This window comes from Hypomesus nipponensis, chromosome 5 (assembly GCF_054491055.1).
Source record: "Hypomesus nipponensis isolate SF chromosome 5, ASM5449105v1, whole genome shotgun sequence".
In the NCBI taxonomy this organism is placed as follows: domain Eukaryota; kingdom Metazoa; phylum Chordata; class Actinopteri; order Osmeriformes; family Osmeridae; genus Hypomesus; species Hypomesus nipponensis.
In genome coordinates, this window is record NC_140365.1 from 6,576,251 (window position 1) to 6,595,110 (window position 18,860).

General features: G+C 44.4%; 4 protein-coding genes across 4 annotated transcripts; 2 read left to right on the top strand and 2 right to left on the bottom strand.

The window, feature by feature from the left end:
- Positions 1-41: 41 nt before the first annotated feature.
- On the bottom strand, positions 42-1,489 carry alkbh4 (alkB homolog 4, lysine demthylase). Its single transcript, XM_084697639.1, has 3 exons — positions 1,334-1,489; positions 1,006-1,194; positions 42-884 (listed from the first exon to the last, which is right to left on the bottom strand). Exons 1-3 carry the CDS (start codon positions 1,457-1,459, stop codon positions 363-365), a joined length of 837 nt encoding a protein of 278 aa, XP_084553765.1. The 5' UTR covers positions 1,460-1,489; the 3' UTR covers positions 42-362.
- A 218-nt stretch (positions 1,490-1,707) lies between these two features.
- polr2j (RNA polymerase II subunit J) lies at positions 1,708-2,961 on the bottom strand. The gene is made up of 4 exons (XM_084697642.1): positions 2,802-2,961; positions 2,505-2,594; positions 2,232-2,406; positions 1,708-2,046 (listed from the first exon to the last, which is right to left on the bottom strand). Exons 1-4 carry the CDS (start codon positions 2,852-2,854, stop codon positions 2,011-2,013), a joined length of 354 nt encoding a protein of 117 aa, XP_084553768.1. The 5' UTR covers positions 2,855-2,961; the 3' UTR covers positions 1,708-2,010.
- A 267-nt stretch (positions 2,962-3,228) lies between these two features.
- LOC146288185 (uncharacterized) lies at positions 3,229-6,566 on the top strand. Its single transcript, XM_084698543.1, has 9 exons — positions 3,229-3,327; positions 3,880-3,967; positions 4,060-4,124; positions 4,210-4,308; positions 4,439-4,537; positions 4,744-5,247; positions 5,583-5,744; positions 5,923-6,071; positions 6,208-6,566. Exons 3-9 carry the CDS (start codon positions 4,074-4,076, stop codon positions 6,251-6,253), a joined length of 1,110 nt encoding a protein of 369 aa, XP_084554669.1. The 5' UTR covers positions 3,229-3,327; positions 3,880-3,967; positions 4,060-4,073; the 3' UTR covers positions 6,254-6,566.
- A 263-nt stretch (positions 6,567-6,829) lies between these two features.
- On the top strand, positions 6,830-18,639 carry LOC146288186 (E3 ubiquitin-protein ligase CBL-like). The gene is made up of 15 exons (XM_084698227.1): positions 6,830-7,879; positions 8,929-9,176; positions 10,387-10,533; positions 10,731-10,887; positions 11,976-12,097; positions 12,232-12,369; positions 12,680-12,767; positions 13,058-13,189; positions 13,716-13,964; positions 14,083-14,199; positions 14,345-14,631; positions 14,839-15,006; positions 15,196-15,308; positions 15,909-16,100; positions 16,249-18,639. The coding sequence occupies exons 1-15, from the start codon at positions 7,736-7,738 to the stop codon at positions 16,590-16,592; spliced, it is 2,646 nt and encodes an 881-aa protein (XP_084554353.1). The 5' UTR covers positions 6,830-7,735; the 3' UTR covers positions 16,593-18,639.
- The last annotated feature ends 221 nt before the right edge of the window (positions 18,640-18,860 follow it).

Consider the following 18,860-nt stretch of genomic DNA (forward strand, 5'->3'; position numbering starts at 1 on the left):
TATTCTGTCGCGGATGTTCCAAATCATGAATTTCACATAAGTCATGGCAATAATGATTTTATTTAGATCTTCATTTTTCCTTATAAAAATGTTGAATGATGAAGTTCAATCAAAATCAGAATTTGCAGGAAATAGCTAATTACAAGTTATACTACTAAAATCATTGTAATTTACATGCTCACAATAACAAGTCCCTGTTGTCGAAATTGTATTTTAACAGACAATTTGTTTATATGCTGACTGATATTTTAATCATTCTGTTATGGATACCTTAGCTGACAACATTTAAAATTATTATTATTCCAAACACAGAACGTATTGCAAAAAAGGAATAGCATTATTAAAGAAGAAGAGCATTATCTCTATAAAGAAGTCCCCTGAAAGCTGCAAGCTATGTTCAACAGCTGAGCCCCTAATTCTTCTTGCTCCCCACCAGGCAGGAACTCTGCAGACAGTTCTCTGTACGTACTGCACACCCTGCGGGCATGAATGTCTTGTCTATAGATGGCATGTTTCCATCTATGTCGTGCTTCACCTTGCAGCACCACTAACGACCTGCGAGGAAGGTGTACTGTAACCCTCACTTCCCCCTCTTCCCCAATTTCGGACAGTCCCTCTTCCATGGACATAGTGAGAATGGTGTCTGAGAGCAGGTTGATGGTCACCAGACGTTCCCCCCACAGCCAACTGTCATCCAGGTGGGGGTCAATTGCAGACCCACGCTGGGGGCTGTAGTCCAAGTTGCACTGCTCAACTGGTTGGAAACCTGCTAGAACTGGCTCCTGGGACATCCGTTGCACTAATTTTTGGCTGATATCTGGTAAGCCACAGAAGCCACCTACACGTACTTTGCGTTTTTTGAAGTTGACCTTTGGTCCAAAATCCTGAAAATAGCGAATAGGTATGTTGATTGCGTGTACTTTATGCATACTATCGAGCAACAGCCATTGTATGCATTTCATAGTTTCGGCCTAAATTACAAGACCTATGGGTACAAACAGATACCTGTTTCTTTCGACCAGACTGTGACTCTCTCCAGACATTCCTGTCAATTTTCTCTACCAACTCTATTTCATCCTCTTCTGATATGAAGTTTTCCCACAGAAAGATTCCAGGGAATGGGAAGGACACCTCCTCGCTATCCTTTCGCAGTGCCAACCGCAGTATTGGGTCGTATATGAAATCATGGTACATCTAAAAACGACAGCAATTTTTTATCAACATCTATTTTTGCCACTTAGCTAGCAAGAAGTAGGAAACATCTTCCAAACGTAGCTTATTGTCTTACTACAAACAGGCAACATATTCATATTTATTCAAACCTAGCTCTTACCGTTTGACCATTCTCATTCAGTTCGGCTTTTCCTTTTACATTTTCACATTTTAGGCAACTTCTAATTCCTTTACAACCACAGTCAGGAGTTGCCTCCTGTTCTTCGTCCATGGACATTGTGTGCATCACTAAGAAAGTACCCGTGGAAACAACACACAAGAAGAGTTGTTCCGCATTCAGTAAGCAGGTCAATGGTCCTACCAAAGCACTACTTCTTCGTCTGCCATTTGTTAGGGAGTGTGAGGACGGTAGTCTGCACAATTTCAAAATAAACATAGTAAAATAAAAACCTATATCCTTCTCCCACCCAGTTTCCCGGAGGAAGGAGAACCAAGCCCTTTATGGACAAGGTGTCATTAACCAAAATCATGCAATTTAGAAATATCACAAGCTTCATTTATTGAAACACAAGATGTCCAAAAAAAAAACGTTTCACAACATATGAATAATGTTAAAATCGTTTGGGAAAGTGATTTTTTTTGTTACCATGATTTGAAAATACATGGGGACCTCTTAACATTTTACCAAACAAGAATTTGAAATGAAAGTGAACAAAAACATTGTGCATGGTAGTTATAGTTAGTCCCAAAGCTATATCCTTGTATCCAGAGCATTCAGGTTCAACACAAAATGTAAACATTCATAATAAGGATTCTTCATGTAGTGATAGCAAGTCTTCATTCAATCCCTTCTTGCTTGTCCTTGATAGCAACCTGAAACACAATAAGATAACAACATAAGAAAGCAAACTGGCTGATATCGGTAAGGTTTTTTCAAAAAGTGAATAGTCTGCACAAAATTAGTGAGTAGTGAACATATAGATGGTGAGACTCATTTCCTCTCTTCAATCTACAACAACACTAATCACGACTTGGTTCACTTGCTCTCCTGCACTCACCCTAAACCTCTCCTCCAGCAGAGACAGCTCACTGATCAGATCGGTGATGGCATTGGTGAAAGCCTCCTGAGGACTGTAGTCTGGAGTGGTCTGAACACGGATAACAATCTTGTGCTCCAGAGGATGAGGAACTTTATAGCCAGCAAAGAGCACCTGGGGGTCTTTTAGCAGTTGTCTGTTGGGGGAGTGACATATAGGTAGGACTTGGGTTAGAGAAGTGCAATGTTTCCTTAAACCCTAATAGGCAGAGAGTAGGCTAATAGGCCTACTTACGATCTGATGATGTTCCCCAATGTATGATCTTCTTTGTTCAACGTGAAAAGGCAAGCATTGGGAACTTTTGTGTCCTTTGTAATAGTAATTCTGTTAAACAAAACACACAACGGGGTTATAGCTAGCAACACATAGTGTGACAGGTTGAGCCCCAATAAATCAACACAACAAGGTACTTGGACTGGGCAGCTAGCTGAGCCAGTGGTAGCTGGTCAGGTCCATGCTGGCATGCACGAAGCTAAAATGTTTTGGAGGGAAACACGAGCTTGCTTATGAAAAATAATGTCTGTAACTTACTTCTTTTCTCCTTCGAACAACAAAAATGATTCGAATGCCGGAGGTGCGTTCATGTTTAAGTAACTACACTGACAAGAGGTTAGCTTGCCAGTGGAAAGAAGAGAGGAGCGTACAATTACAGAGAGGAAATAAAGTCCCAGCGAAGGACTGCTTTGTAAGGATTTCAAAATAAAAGATTTACTACATGACAACGTGTGGGGCAAATGAGCGAAATAACAATAACCTGCTGTTATAGTGTAGTTTTGGACATTTGTTTTAACATAATTTATTAGAGTGATTTAAATTATATTCTTGTTTGTATATTGACGTAGGCCTACATATATGTATATTAATACGTTCCATCTTTATGGAAAATACATCCGAATGCTATACATAATGACGTACAAAAAAACGTAATAATGTGTTATCTGCATACTTTATTGGAACATTACAGAGCTTGCTCATATTTCTTCTGAACAAGCAGGTGAACAGTACAGCTTTCTCAGGAGATTTTCAAGCAGGCTAATCAGCCAATTTCGTGTTTTTGGTGAGTAATTCTTATTTAATTATTAATATTTAATTTGCATAATATTAGTCATAATATTGTATTTTATTACTTTGTTTTATCCACATTGCCTGGTGAATGTTTGGAACGTTTGGGAAAAGGTGGCTTTTGTGTTTTAACAACGTTTCTGTAATTTATTTCTTAGGGAATTGTTCAAATCTGTGACTATATTTCCAACTTTGTTTTGGCTATGTACAGCCAATTAATAATTTATCAGTAAGGCAGAGATAATAATATGTAGAGAACCAGCCTTTTAGTGCCAAATTGAATTTTAGTGCTGGCTATATTCATAATGGAAACAGTTTTCTATTCTGATTATTTAAAAACAGAAAAAACTGAAAGTACTGTCATGCAAATCACGTTTTACAGAAAACATAATCGGAATTACCAAATGAGGAATATTGACGTATATTTACTTAAAATGATAGGCTACTGTATAAATATATGTATAGCTTGTCCAAATGCTACACATTATGACGTAGGCTACAACAACGTAATAATGGTGTACATTCATACTTTAATCTAACATTACAGAACTGCATCACATTTCTTCTGAAGAGGTGAACGGTATTTACTGTCTAGCTTTCTCTGAAGATTTTCTCAAGCTAATCAGCCAATTTCGGTGAGTAATTCTTCTTAACACATTAATACTTAGTGTAATCTTACATGTAACGCAATTTAATGCTCAATTTAATCCACACTTATGTAATGCAGTTACTTTCAATAACATGAGTGTGCAACGAAGGATACTGGTTAGAGAAATGGATGAGGCCGAAATGGTAAGAGCCTTATATCAACTTAAATGTAAATGTTTAAACAGCAAACATGGTCAAATAGCTCTCTGAGTGATTGTCTGTAATGTAGGAAGTTGACCATGATGGGACCACAATCCAAGAAATGGAAAGGGATTGGAAATGTGGGGATGATCTTTCTCTCTGTTCACTTGATGAGGCAGATTTTCTGGTCAGTAGTTTATGCATAGTAATAGGTGAAAGGGATGACACCGATTTGGTAAGATCCTTTATTTTACCTTAAACTTAAATGGTTAATCATCATGCATGGTCAAATACCTCTGACTGTGTCTCTAATGTAGGGAGTTGACCTTTATGGGACCACTATCCAGCCCAATGAAAGGGATTGGAAGAATGGGGACTATCTTTCTCTCCATTCATTTGATGAGGAAGATTTTCTGGTAAGTCTTTGTATAGTGATAAGTGAAATGGATGGAAAACAGATGATAAGAGTTTTTATGAACTTAAACTTAAATGGTTAAACAGCAAACATGATCAACTACCTCTGAGGGACTGTGTATCTGATGTAGTGAATGTGGTGGGAACACAATTTCACATGTTCCCCTCTGCCCTGTTCCTGTACATTGTTGTCCTTTACTCTCCCTAGAATCCTGTTATGGATTGTGCAGTCCAGGTAATTCCCCCTGACTCTGTGAGACCAGACCAGGAGACCAGACCCCTGTTGCAGAGACTCAACAGGCAGGCCATCAAGGCATCCCTGGAACTTCTACAACTTGACATTGAAGTCACCAAGGATGTCATGAACACCGATGCGTGTGAGGTGCCTGTTGCGAAGAGCCAGAGGCAAGGCCAGGTGGTTACAGCCCTGAGACAGTGTGCAAACGACTTCAGGGGGAGCAGGCTCCAGAAGATCCAGAAAGATATGTTGGAACGGATCTTGACAGAGTTTGAAGGACTTTACGAAGTCATGGACTCGGACCACACTGATCACAGCGATGTGGAGCTGCATGAGATATGGCAGAGAGATATTCAGAAGCTGCACATGGCATGCAGGGCGTGCAGGGCCCTCACTGAGAAGATCGACGAAGCGTGTAGTTCCACACCAAAGATCAACCCCTCTCAGGAAGACAAGGGCACCATCCAACGCTTTGTAAGAAATCAATACAGAAACAGTAAATATTCATTGATTTAGTAATTGTTTGATTCAAGGTATAGCAGGGGTGAATCTAGCTTCTCCCTTTTGGGGGGGCTAATGGGTTTTAGGAAAATAAATTAACAAATTCAGATTATTTGTATTTTATTTGTATTTATTTTTTTGGGGGGGCTAATGAAACCCTAACCCTGAAATTAAAATAGGGCTAGATTCGCCCATGAGGTATAGAATGACACAATCTTGATTAAGTTTGTTGATGATCATCCTAAAGAGCCATGGAAAGATCCCAGGGCCAAAAGGTGATGTCTTCTCTTGTGACTGTGTGTCCCCAGGGTCTATCTGTGACAGAGATCACTCATGTGGTCCCCTTCACCTTTGAGGATGCCAGGGAATCTCCCCCTCTGACTCCTCCTACTCCCGAGGCCCTCCTCTTCAACCAGCAGCTTCCCCGGGCTTTAACTCCTCTCCAAGGAGGACTGGAAGAGTTCCTGCAGGTGGGTCATTATCATTACAGGCAAATATATGATGACACTGTTAAAGCATAAATCACAATATGCATAATAATAACAAATGAGGTTTGAAAATAATCAGGATTTTCCCTGGTTCATTGCTTCATTGCCATTTTTTCTCAGCTCAGTGATTCGTCCATGTAAGCATGTGTTCTGCTTTCAGGATGTGCCGGAAGACACGACTGGCGTCGCCAAGGCGATGTCGTACGTCCAACCACTGACTGTGGAGGAAGTCAGTGAGGAAAAGCAAGAAGATGAGTCCAAAAACTACGTGAAGGAGAAGAAAAAGAAAAAGAAGAATGTGGGAAAGAGGTGAGGCCAGATAGCAGAAAGGCTAAATGGAGGGGGTAGTAGAATGTGGGTAAAGACAGCAGGACCCTCAGTGTAAGGATGAGAGAATGTGTACATGGCAGATTACATTTGATGTTTTTTTTTTTATGATTGACAGGTTTCTCCAGTGGCTGGTGCGCAAACTCACATGTGGCTGTTGTTGACATGTTTAACAAACATCATGCATGCATACTCATGCTCTCTCTCTCTCTCTCTCTCTCTGTCTCTCTCTCTCTCTCTCTCTGCCTCTCACTACACAGAAATCATGTAGACATACACACTTATGACGACAGCAGTTGCACACCACCCTTAGACACACACACACATACACACACCTTCACTCTTCTCTCTCTCTCTCTGTCTCTCTCTCGCTCGCTCTCTCTGTCTTTCACTACACACAGATCATGCAGACATACACACTTATGACATCAGCAGTTACACATCACCCTTTTCTCAGACTTTTTTTCATATCACAAATGCTTAACTAAATGTTGTTCTCAATAAAGTTATCATTTTGTGTTTCATTTGGTATTGGTTTTTGATGGTTACTACTTGATGATTATTACTGCACTGCTTCATGTGGGCCGTAGTGGACTTGATGGACAATCTCATTTGGCCGCCACCTAGAAATTATAGAACCTCAGCAGCGGAAGTTGGATCCCTCGGCATCAAAAACACTTTCTGACGTCACAGTTTGGCTCCCACAACGTATGCTGTATCTAGCCAACCAACGTGACCGTGACACAATTCTCCAATATTATTCAGGAACTGGTTTTTGAGGTGTTATAAAGCTGTAAAATGATGACATTTCTTTACAAAGAGGAGCACCCGTTTGAGAAAAGGAGGTCAGAGGGGGAAAAAATAAGGAAGAAGTATAGGGTCCCAGTAAGTTGTCAATGCGCAAATGGGCACTGGCAAATATTGCTAGCTCATAAACTACAGTAATTCGTAAACGGGTTAACAGCATTTTGCCAAGCATCTGTATTCAATAACGTTACAGACATAATTTTGTGTTTTCTTTGTTTTACTTGGTATTGCTTTTTGATTATTAGTAATATAGGTAAATCAACTAATAGAGCATCCAGCGTATAACTATAAATGAAGCGTTTGTTCAGGGCTTTTAATTTGACAAATGAGGAAACCGGAAGTTACCTAATTTGCTGTACAGGCGGAACAGTAGTAGAAAAAAGCTCAAAATGGGAAGAAAACAGATAAATACATCGTTCATGTTCTAATGTTCGAAGAAAATTGAACGCATTTTAGCTTTGAGAGATAAGGCGTGTTTCTTACGTATTCGTCCACGCATACTTGCGTGTGCCCTTTATTCATCTGAGCTCGTCTCCAAAGATATCAGACGGGGACAGACACTGCACAACTAAGAGGAGGTTGAGCTATGCAAACGCCTGTCTTTTCCAACGAAAGGAGAGGGCGGACAAGGGCTCTTTAAACATTCTCTACAGCAGACCAATCTCCACTGCCTCTCTTTCTTCTAGCTTGCTCGTTTGCAAGGTTTGTGTGTCAATTCGTCGCTGTATTTACAAACGGAAAGTTGCAACGACGGCATTTGTCTGTAAATACGTGTCCAGAATTATCATTCATTGACGGCCTCCAAGCCCCGGGGCTCTCCCCCGGCCGGCAACAGAAGCATGGCAGGAAATCCGAGAAGGGGCGCCGGTCTCATCGGGTTGATGAAGGATGCCTTTCAGCCCCATCATCAACCCCTCCAGCCTCATCAGCCTGCGGTCGTAGACAAGAAAATGGTGGAAAAATGCTGGAAACTTATGGATAAGGTATTACTTTCCGAGAATAAATGGTTGACGTTGACTGTGGTTCTAGCTGTGTTCTAGATATTGATCAGGAGAACTGGAAGTATTTTCGCATTTACCCCCCAATGTGAAGTCATTAAATATTACACAGCAGAAGACTATGTAACCTACCTAATGTAGATGGGTTATTTGAGCCTTGCTTATTCAACTGTGTTAACTGATTATTTCGATACTGACAACAATTTAATTTGACTTGCTATGGAAGTATCCTAATAAGTATCAAATACGGGTTTTATCTCGTTTCCTGTATTTTGTAATGTGATTACTGTTCGTAGTTGTCAGGTTTTGTATAACCTCCACATTTTGGTTTCCAAAGAGAAACCGACAGAGATCGGTTGTCTCTTTGATTCCCCCTAAAACAGCGGATATGTTGAATTTATTTTTTTGATATTCTACTTTTTGTGTGTCATATTCTTATTCTCTTAGAAAATATGCCCTTTGGCTGAGCTTTTTTGAATGAGACATCTGAATTACAAACATCAACCAGACTGTAAATAATTGGCGTGGCCACAAGCAGTCAGGCACAATGTAAACTCTCAATGCTCCAGTAAGCTGTAGATGACCAGCTCACTCATAGGCACATTGACTCACAGACCAGTTATGTTGGCTAGTATCTGTCCTGACAGATTTTTCACTGTTTATTCTGTCATATGTAAACCCATGTTTAGACCGATGTTATAGTCACTAGTTTTGTAGATTAGTTCTCTTGAGACCCACAATTGTTTTTTGTTTGTTTAATTGTAGACTTTATTGCGTGTCTCATTTGACAGTTGAACAAGGTGTTCTTTTGCTTTAATGGAACACCAAGAAATAACTGAGGGATGTTGACCAAGGTGCTAGATATCAAAACGTTCTTCTATGGTAGTACATGAACATAAGATTTTTTCCCCCTCAGATTGCACACCCATTGTGTAATCCCTTAGGAGCCAACAAGATATAAACAGCAGTCTCCCCAATGTTCTAGCCTGTTCCAGGTTGTTCTGACCTCATTTCAACTTTGCTTTTCCACACAGGTGGTACGTCTGTGCCAGAACCCAAAAGTGGCTCTGAAGAACAGTCCTCCTTACATCCTGGACCTGCTGCCAGACACCTACCAGCACCTGCGCACCATCCTCTCCCGCTACGAGGGCAAGATGGAGACCCTGGGGGAGAACGAGTACTTCCGGGTAGTGATGGAGAACCTGACCAATAAGATCAAGCAAACTATGAGCCTATTCAAGGAGGCCAAGGAACGCATGTATGAGGAGAACTCCCAGCCCAGGTAAATATGGAGAGTGGAATGCTGCAAGTGTGCAAGAATGGGTACCAAGAACAACAAACGCGTACGTGACCACGTGTGTGTCTGTTGAAGGTTCTCTGATAAGATTCAGTGTATCTTGGCAGTTCTTAACTTCTTTGTGAGGCTTCGTAAGGCTTCCGAACAGGAACACCCCCCCCCCCCGATACTGTAGTTGAAGATGCGATCTTTCTCAGTTTCTGCAATCATTTTTTGTGGCTACAAATTTGCATAGATAAGACTTCTAAGAACGCCACTTCACACCTCACATATATGTTCCCATGCAACACCCTAATATCATAATATTCCTAAAGCAGCCTTATACCTATGTTCTCAAAAGCACGAGAAAATAAGAAACAATCTCTTGTGATTGTCTAACTTCGGTGGCTCATGTGATACAAAGGAAAGTTTGATGAGGAGGAAAGACTGAGTGAGTGAGGCTCTGATGTGTAAAAGAAGGCTCTGCTTCCTCATTCTCTTTCAAACCCTCTAAGTAAGCTAAAAACCCATCCTGTTTTTCTTTAGTGAAGCAATGATTTTAATCTCTGTTCCTCCGCACTCGCATACAGATTGTCTAGCCTACATCAATAAATGTATTGACCTAATTAAATGGCTTGTATTCCATTTCATCTTCAAAAAAGGTTCCTTAATTGTTCTTGAGGACAAGGAGAACTCTATTGACATTTCAGCGGAATTTTCTAGAGTTGAAGCACCTTGTATCAATTATTTTGGAGTTTGGAAACTCCAACTCCATTGCATAAGCATTAAACATAGACCCACTTCTGTTACACATAGGGCACATCACTACACACTCACTTATTTGTTGTCTGGCTGTCTGTGAGGTTAGTTCATAGGATAGAATTTCCTTAATCTGTGTATGTAATTCATCTCTGAATGAAAAGCAAATGTGGTTGATGGAATGTAGTGAAATTTAGACATGCCGCTCCAACCGTCAGCACACTCTGACACGCAATGTTCATTTACTTTTAGATGCATGTTATAATTATGTCATCACTTTGTGACCCTTTGTGGCACAGCAGATGGCCCTAAGCTGTCCTTTCTATGCAAGACTGCTGACTTAGGGAAAATCATTCAAGACCTAACAGGACCCACAGATCTCTGGGAGAAGTGGTGGTTGATTACGATGATGATTATCTGAGTCACTGACACGATGTTCATCTTCTCTGCTTTCCAGGCGAAACCTGACCAAGCTGTCTCTGATCTTCAGCCACATGCTGGCTGAACTGAAAGCCATCTTTCCCAACGGGCTGTTCCAGGGAGACAATTTCAGAATCACCAAAGCTGACGCTGCTGAGTTCTGGAGGAGGTCTTTTGCTGACAAGTGAGTTTCCTATTTCCCATGAAACAACAGCTGGAGCAGAATAACCCTGCCTTATAAGTGTATCCAGTTGTTAGAGTTGGGTCATTAGCATGTAGATGCAATGACACCTCAATCAAAGACAAGAAAATATAAACGCAAGAAAACATACAAATCTGTCTCAGTGAAAGAGTTTCAACCAACCCTCCTGTTCCCTGTAGAACCATAGTCCCGTGGAGAACATTCCGCCAGGCGCTCCATGAGTTCCACCCCATCAGCTCGGGTCTGGAGGCCATGGCCCTGAAGTCCACCATCGACCTCACCTGCAACGACTACATCTCCGTCTTTGAGTTTGACATCTTCACCAGGCTCTTCCAGGTACTGGTTCCAAACCTAAACATGGTTCAATGTGCTGCTCACTACAGTGTACAGAGTAGACAACAAGATGTTCTGAAAGGCTGTCAGACTTCATCTTAATATGACTCCTGCTCCTGAAGAGGAACTCCTGTGAGTGAAACTAAAGGAACATTATACCCTGCTCATGGTGTCAGCAGATACCTACATATACAAACCATAAAATCTGTGGCAGTTTATTTCTTTTTTTGCTAGTGTTCATCTGTATAGCTTATTGGTTTAACATATTTAACAGTTGCCAGTATGCTTTCTGTGAAGCAGTTTAGAGCTGTAACTTGAAATGTCCTATTTCCCTTTTCTTGAAGTCTTAGTGTATACAGCCCTCAAATTGCCATGCTAACGTTCACTTTGGGTTGAACTTTTACAAAATGGTGCGTCGGTGAAGGAAAGAGTAAAGGAAGGAGTCTGTTCGTATGCACCACTGTGTGGGTGGTTAATTTGAATGTGGGAACTTTTTGATTCCATTTAAGCCCGTAAGAGTATGTTGTGAGTACGAAGGTAGAGATATCTCTCTGTTATTAGGTAGGGTGTGGCAGGCAGTGTAGGGCCTCTGTTGGGACAATGCCAAATGTTTGAGCCTTTGACAAGAGTTCTCTAAAGAGTCCACACTAGCCACAAACCTTGGCCTGACCTGACCTCTTGCAAGAATGGAACCCAAATGACCTTCCTCAAATTAGCCCTGTGAATTGAAGTGGGGCCCATTTGCCTGCGGATGTTTTAACCACATAGCTTGTCGGAGTGCTCAGCTTTCTGTGAGTAACGCACTGTTCCATCCTAGCTCTAGCACCCCACTGGGAACCAGGCCAACAATCATCAAGGCCTTTGGGTATTTCATTACTTGCGTAAGCCTTAGATTGATCTCAGTCGTAATATGACTAATTGGCCTGGTTGTGGGGGATTCTTAGAATGACAGGGGATGAGAACGGACTGCTTTGTGAGTTTTCCGGCAATCAAGAAAGACAATTGTCGTTGATAACAAGATGGTTACATGTCAGCTGTGGAATAGGCCACGTAAAGAGTAGTAATAATGTGTGTGTGTGTGTGTGTCACAGCCGTGGTCGTCTCTCTTGCGGAACTGGAACAGTCTAGCAGTCACCCACCCAGGGTACATGGCCTTCCTCACCTACGACGAGGTCAAGGCCAGATTACAGAGGTTTATCCACAAGCCTGGCAGGTGAGACACAAACACACAGACACACAAACGCACACACCCAACCAAAACGCAAACGTGCACACACAAGAGCTCATGCGCCGGTAGATTGCTCGGGAGATTTCAGTCCGATGACTTTGCGTCGACCTCGTCTCCAGCTACATCTTCAGGCTGAGCTGCACCAGGCTGGGCCAGTGGGCCATCGGCTACGTCACAGCAGACGGCAACATCCTGCAGACCATCCCCCACAACAAGCCTCTGTTCCAGGCTCTCATCGACGGCTACAGGGAGGGATTGTGAGTACACGTACGCACGCACCGAGACGAGCTCCTGCGTAGGACCGGGGCCTGCGTCTGAAAGCTCCACCTGCGCTCGTTGCAATCAAGGCCGTCACAGAGTCCTTTGGTAGACGACAGACCAGTGTTGCCAAAAATGACATGTTTCGAGTCTAGGGGCTTTTTGATTTATTTCTGAGGTTGTTGTTTTAGACAAGGCCTTGCACATGTCATGCCTTTTGCAGTGGATTGTGGAGTGCAATCCTTTGAGCTGTGGTGAGATGTGGAGCCTGTCATGTTGAGTGTGTTGGCTGTGCTGCTTCCCCTCCAGCTACCTGTTCCCAGACGGGAGAGCACAGAGCCCGGACCTGACAGGCCTGTGTGAGCCCTCACCACAGGACCACATCAAAGTCACCCAGGTCAGACAGGCAGACACCACACACACACACACACACACACACACCTACACATGCACACACACATACCTACACGTACAGGCCATGTTGAGACCTGAGTAACTCCTTTGAATGACATACGAGTCTTGTTTTTAGCCGTAGCCACAGCCAGTAAATCCGAGCCTGAAATAAGAAAATATACATTAGGCAGAATCTGGCCTGACTACATTCTTATGTGGTATCTTGCACATGTGGCATGTAAACACTTTCTCAAGCGCTCCTCTCAGACCTGTTTCTCCCCCCCCCCTCTACAGGAGCAGTACGAGCTCTACTGCGAGATGGGCTCCACCTTCCAGCTGTGTAAGATCTGCGCCGAGAACGACAAGGACGTGAAGATCGAGCCGTGCAGCCACCTCATGTGCACCTCCTGCCTCACCGCCTGGCAGGTTAGACGAGCCCAGGGCCCGCTCCTGAATCACTGCTCTGCTTCTTCCACGTGTAGGCCCACCTCCCTCTGAGGCCCCCCTGGTCCCTGGCTCTTGTTTTCTTGAAGGGGCCCAGATGTTCTCTCTCTGACCTCTTCTCTCCCCCCCCCCCCCCCCCAACGGTCTTTTTCAATTCGTGTTTTTTCTTTTTCTTCTTTATCTACCCTCCTGTTATTCGTTTGGCTTATCTGTTCCTATTCATCTCTCTCCGTCCCTGTGTCCCTCCCCCCCTCTCTCCCTCCCTATCTTTCCCCCTCTCTCCCTCCCTATCTCTCCCCCTCTTTCCCCCCCTCTCTCCCTCTCCCCCTCTCGCTCCCCTATCTCTCCCCCTCCCTCTCTCCCTCCCTATCTCCTCCCTCTCCCCCTCTCGCTCTCCCTCTCTCCCTCCCTATCTCTCCCCATCTCTCCCCCTCTCTCCCTCCCTCTCTCGCCCCCCCCCTCTCCCTCTCCCCCTCTCTCTCTCCCTCTCCCCCCCTCTGTCTCCCAGGAATCGGAGGGCCAAGGCTGCCCGTTCTGTCGCTGCGAGATCAAAGGGACCGAGCCCATCGTGGTGGACCCCTTCCACCCCAAAGCCGGCGGAGGCGGCGGCGGCGGCAGCAGCGGGGCCTCCTTCGCAGGCTTCCAGCTGCAGTACGGGGCGGAGTGCGCCGGAGCCGTCTCCCCCGGCAACGACGAGGAGGACGATGAGCGTCTAGAGGACCCCCACCTCATCATGAGCAGGCTGGCCTGCGCCAAGGTACGGGACCCAGGCCCGCTGTGGGTGAGCAGACGATTAGAGAGACTATGCTACTCAACAGTCTGCCGCGTGGCTCGTGTCTTATTGGAGTGTGCTGTGTTGCACTTGGTCTGTTCAGGTGGAGAGGCCCCCCTCCCCAGTCACTCCCCTGCCCCCGGTGCCCCCCCGCATGGACCTTGTACAACCGAGACCACCAAGCTCTCCTGGAGCCCTGGGCCAGGGGGCCACGCCCAAGGTAAGCAGAAGAGATGCTTCAGGAAGATAACTGTGTATTTCTCTCTGCGTGCTTTTCATTGTCATTATGCTGCTCGCCTCGCGCGTGTCTTTACTGCCACCACCACCACCACGACAACTAACAATTAACCCGCGCTCCTCCCCAGATTTCGGCGCCCCACCGAGACAAGCCTCTCCCTCTGCCCCCCGCCCAGAGAGAACTCCCCCCTCCCCCGCCCCCCGAACGCCCCTCCCCTCTGCCCCCCCCTGAGACTCGGCTCCAGAGGAGGCCCCTCCCCTCCACCCCCGCCGAGCCCAGCTGGGCCTCCAACTACATGATCCCCCGGCCGGCCACCAAGGTGCTCCCGCTGCAGAGCAACGGCGACGTGGAGGCCGCCCGAGGGAAGCTGCCGGCCCAGAACGCCGCCAACGCCGTCTACTCCATCGCTATCAGGTGGGTTATTCAGTTTGAAACCTGGCAACCCTATTCCAAAAATAGCACGTTATGTGGCTGCAAAGGATGCCTTTTTCTATGGTTTGATTCTAGAGCTTTTGAGGTGCCAGTGATGTATTTTGCGCAGTACATTAATCCATTGATTCATTAGTATTCAGTTCATACTGAGGTGCTCTTAATCCCCCTCCTGTCTGTCTGTGTGGCCAGGCCTCACCCAGCCCCTGTGGTGTCGAGCGGTGACAGGCCTGGGGCGAGTGAGGAGAACGAGTACATGAGCCCCACCTCTCTCCCTGCTGGAGCCCCCTGGGTAATGGCTGGTGCTGTCATACCCCCACCACCTCCTCCCCAGACCCCCAACAACCACCATGACTCACGGTGAGGATGCCTGTCTCTGCAGGAAGCCCAGACCTTCTGCTTTTGGAACATTTACCCGCTAACACCACTAGAGGGCGATTCACAGCAACATTTGGCCGTTTTTTGCTCTATCTTCCCGTTTTAGGGCTCGCTTCCTCTTTTCGACTGATCTTTTTGTCTTCTTCTTTGGTTTGCTGTCCCTTCCTGCAGTTCTGTGGTGTGTGATGGAGACTGGGAGGACCCCCAGGTGTATGAGTCCATGTGCAACATCCAGGCACAGGCTGGCGCAGCAGACGCCCTGCCACCACAAGCAGCAGACTCAGGTACACACACACACACATATATAGATATAGATAGATATAGATAGATGAGGCAAACGTATAGCCATCTTCTGTGTTTGTCAGGTATTACATTTTCAAAGGTATCTGTGGACTATTTTTTTGCATTTGATTTGGTTAAGAGCTTATTGGATAGTATCTTAAGATTATAGCTTATTTGATAGCATCTCCAGCCTGTATTATATAACAGCATAGCCTTTGGTGTCGTATCATGCTGGCATCAGTTGTTATTGTCTAAGCACCTCATTACCTTACAAAAGTCCAGACTAGAAATGATCCAGTCTTAAAACTGATAAAAGAGGAATTTGAGACGTCTACAGGCAAAATGTCTGAATGTGGTTCTGAAGTTCCTTTATAAGGTCGCAGGGATGTTTTCATGAAGCAAGTCAGTATGTTCCTGAGGGAGGTGTTGGTAAATAGTTTAAACTGAAGAACGGTGTTTGACATCCTCATCAGAATATCCCTCACAAGTACCGTTTTCAGTTTTGGTTTGAAATACCTGGTCATTTCTCAAAAACACTGAGCAGATTTCGAAAACGCTAAAAGCCATGGAGTCCATGCTGTTCTTTTGAACCTCCTCCCCAGACCACCTGAACCTGCCCCCTGCAGTCCCCCCGCATTCCACGGAGGAGTCCCAGTCTGAGGACGTGTACGAGTACGACTACCCCCGCCCCGTGGTCCCCCCGGCCCCCGCCAGACGCATGCTGTCTGACGTCACTGGCTCCTCCTCCACCTTCAGCTGCCTGGCCCTGGACGGAGCGCCCCCCATAGAGCCCAGTATGTACACCACCTCCACACAGCTAGAAATGATGTCAACACAGCCCCTAACCCTAATGCGCTCTCGCTCTCTCCCCGTGTCTCTCTCTCTCTCTCTCCCCGTCTCTTTCTTGACCTCTCTCTCTCCCGCCCTCCCCTGTCTTCTTAGCTATGTTCGTAGCAGGCCCGGAACCCGAGCGACCCCCCAAGCCTCTCCCTCGACGAGTCAACTCTGACCGACGGCCCCACCCCCTCACCCCAGAAGCCCTCCGCGGGCCGTCCCCAGGACGCTCCTCTGTCCCCTCCCCGTGCCCCTCCACCTCCGCCTCCTCGTCCCTGGGCCCCGCCCCAGGCCTGCCCATCAACGGGGAGATTGAGCGTCTGATGAGCCAGGGCTACTCCTTCCAGGACATCCAGAAGGCCCTGATGATCGCCCAGAACAACCTGGAGACGGCCAAGAACATCCTCCGGGAGTTTGTGTCCATCCCTTCCACGGCCCACATCCTGACGTAGCGGCCTCCCACCCTGTCTGTTTCCTGTTCTCTACCCACTGTGCCATAATGGATAGCATTTACCTTGTGCTTTTGTAAAAGAGGTTGCCAAGCGCTTTATGTTGGGAAAGGCTGGGAGGGGAACCCACCTCCATAAACAGCACAGCTATACTGAATCATAGAGGGAGAGAGGAGGGAGCTTTTGTGTGGCTTCTTTACGGCCAAGCCTGCTGACCTCTTTGCTAACTTGCCTCTGGTCTTATTGTGGGGTGGCTCGTGCATTTTTCGCTGTTTCTGAATGCAGTGTTTTCAAAGCTTACTGTAACTCTAAGCCGCAAAAGGCTTAAAAGAAAGAGGTTGGGACTGGCAATTACTTTGCAGCAAACGTCATTGTCAAATGGGCATACTTGAGTCTTTAACACTCCCTGTAAAGGCGGCCATCTTAGTTTTGTGCATACGCAAGTCGTGCATACGGTATGTAGCTAACTAGACAAGTCAGGTGGGAGACTAGCATTTGACTCTGTGGTTTTGTGCAAACGCTAAATGAATGTGAATCTCAAAGTTGCATTGCAGTATTACAGGGCTTCATGTCATACATTTCACATTAGAAGTCATAAGTTAGATTGAAAAGTAAAACAGACTCCATCGGTTGCTTCAGTTGCTGGTTTAGTGATGGTGATATTGTATATGTATGATAATAATATAAATGTCTAAATGATGTATAAGTAATTTCTGGAATGTACTGTAAGTGTATATTCAATGTAGTAGCCTAACAGTGATGGATGAACTAACATGCAACATTTCTCATATTTGTTATTTTTTTATACTTTCATTTTCTGCCACCGTTCTTAGTGGTATCACGATTAAGCCTTACTTGTTTATTCTGTGAATAGCGTTTATTAAGTTCTAAAGTGAGTTTCCTTCTTATTTCGTAACAAGGAAGAGAGGCAGTTTAACATGCCCTTTCTGAATTTTCCTATGTGCTAATTCTTGTGCAATTGGACTGCTGCTTGTACGTTTTGTAATTTCTGTTTTTCTTTAGTCAGGCTATCAATTTTCCAACATATTCATTGGGCAGTTTCAAGGACAGGCGATCTATTTTAAGTCATACTGTCATACTATTTTTGTGAAATGAAGTACATAATTGGCACTACCTCATAGTAGACTTGCTTTGCTGCCTATTCTCTGGGAAAAAATACTCGTACAAAGTTTTTTATTCTTGTTCTCTAAAACCCGACCTTGGTCCACTCTCTGTAAGTGAATCTATATTTGAACTGTCTTTTCTTTGCTGTTAATCCTTATTCCCTAGAATGTGGCTTATCACTGTTGAGCATTTGTTGATGTAATGTCTACTACCTGCTCACCAAGGGTTTAGATACTGTCTTATGTACTCAGGTACTCACTAGTCTGAAACGTGCAGTGATATGCCAAGGTTGTATGAGGACACAAACTTGACACATTTTTGATTCCAAAGCCAAAAGCATTTAAACACAGTTGTCATTCATATGCATTAATGGATGCTTCTTTGGTCTCTGTACAGAATATCCCTTTGATCTAAGTCTAGTTTTTATTTCATGTAAACTCAATGATACTGTTCCTTTGAAAGTGTTTATGTAAATTGACTGCAATTTCTTGATCTGAAGTGCCACACCATGTGAAAGAAATGTTTGAGAATAACTTGAAACTTGGTAGGAATGACTTACTAACGAAGGTTGATGTCCACTGTTCTGGTCAGAATATGTATTCAACAGTAGAAGGCGCTGTTTCACTATACATTACTGCGGTAGACTCATTGAGGGATTTTCTGGATACTGTAGCGCAGTTGGTACTTTCTGATAAGAGCCAATTTGAAGATTTATGTGGTATAATTCAATGTTTGCCTAACCTTTACATAAGGAGGAAAACTAACTTGCTAACTAAAAAAATGTTTATTTCCCCCATTGCCTTGTTATTGCATGTGTAGATAAATATTTTATTTATTGATTTTTAATATACTCAGCATTCATTACGTTGCAATGTGTTCATGCCTAAGCCATTAAAGATTTTCAAATAAACAATATTTTCTTTAACATTTTATCACGAGTGTTCTTTATTGAAACAATACCCCACTGTAAAGGAGTTCATACACTGCTGGTTTATGTATAACTTGCATTGATGCTGGAAAAGAACTGACTGCAGTCCTGTAACAGTAAATGCATTCAAATGTAGCAAATCTGCTGTATCAACATGTCTAGACTATTGTGCTGGACCCCCTCCCACAGAGTGAGCTTCTGAGGAAATCTGGAGCTTC

What these genes read in the sequence shown, in the direction of transcription:
- alkbh4 (XM_084697639.1), bottom strand. Translation starts at nt 1,459, where the DNA reads ATGCACACAATGTCCATGGACGAAGAACAGGAGGCAACTCCTGACTGT. An exon ending in TGAATGAGAATGGTCAAACG is followed by an intron (nt 1,195 to 1,333) that starts GTAAGAGCTAGG and finishes TGTCGTTTTTAG; the next exon opens with ATGTACCATGATTTCATATA. An exon ending in AGTCTGGTCGAAAGAAACAG is followed by an intron (nt 885 to 1,005) that starts GTATCTGTTTGT and finishes CGCTATTTTCAG; the next exon opens with GATTTTGGACCAAAGGTCAA.
- polr2j (XM_084697642.1), bottom strand. Translation starts at nt 2,854, where the DNA reads ATGAACGCACCTCCGGCATTCGAATCATTTTTGTTGTTCGAAGGAGAA. An exon ending in TTGGGGAACATCATCAGATC is followed by an intron (nt 2,407 to 2,504) that starts GTAAGTAGGCCT and finishes CTCCCCCAACAG; the next exon opens with ACAACTGCTAAAAGACCCCC. An exon ending in TGCTGGAGGAGAGGTTTAGG is followed by an intron (nt 2,047 to 2,231) that starts GTGAGTGCAGGA and finishes ATTGTGTTTCAG; the next exon opens with GTTGCTATCAAGGACAAGCA.
- LOC146288185 (XM_084698543.1), top strand. Translation starts at nt 4,074, where the DNA reads ATGAGTGTGCAACGAAGGATACTGGTTAGAGAAATGGATGAGGCCGAA. An exon ending in AAATGGATGAGGCCGAAATG is followed by an intron (nt 4,125 to 4,209) that starts GTAAGAGCCTTA and finishes TCTGTAATGTAG; the next exon opens with GAAGTTGACCATGATGGGAC. An exon ending in AAGAAGAATGTGGGAAAGAG is followed by an intron (nt 6,072 to 6,207) that starts GTGAGGCCAGAT and finishes TATGATTGACAG; the next exon opens with GTTTCTCCAGTGGCTGGTGC.
- LOC146288186 (XM_084698227.1), top strand. Translation starts at nt 7,736, where the DNA reads ATGGCAGGAAATCCGAGAAGGGGCGCCGGTCTCATCGGGTTGATGAAG. An exon ending in GCAGGCTGGCCTGCGCCAAG is followed by an intron (nt 13,965 to 14,082) that starts GTACGGGACCCA and finishes TGGTCTGTTCAG; the next exon opens with GTGGAGAGGCCCCCCTCCCC. An exon ending in ACCACAAGCAGCAGACTCAG is followed by an intron (nt 15,309 to 15,908) that starts GTACACACACAC and finishes CCTCCTCCCCAG; the next exon opens with ACCACCTGAACCTGCCCCCT.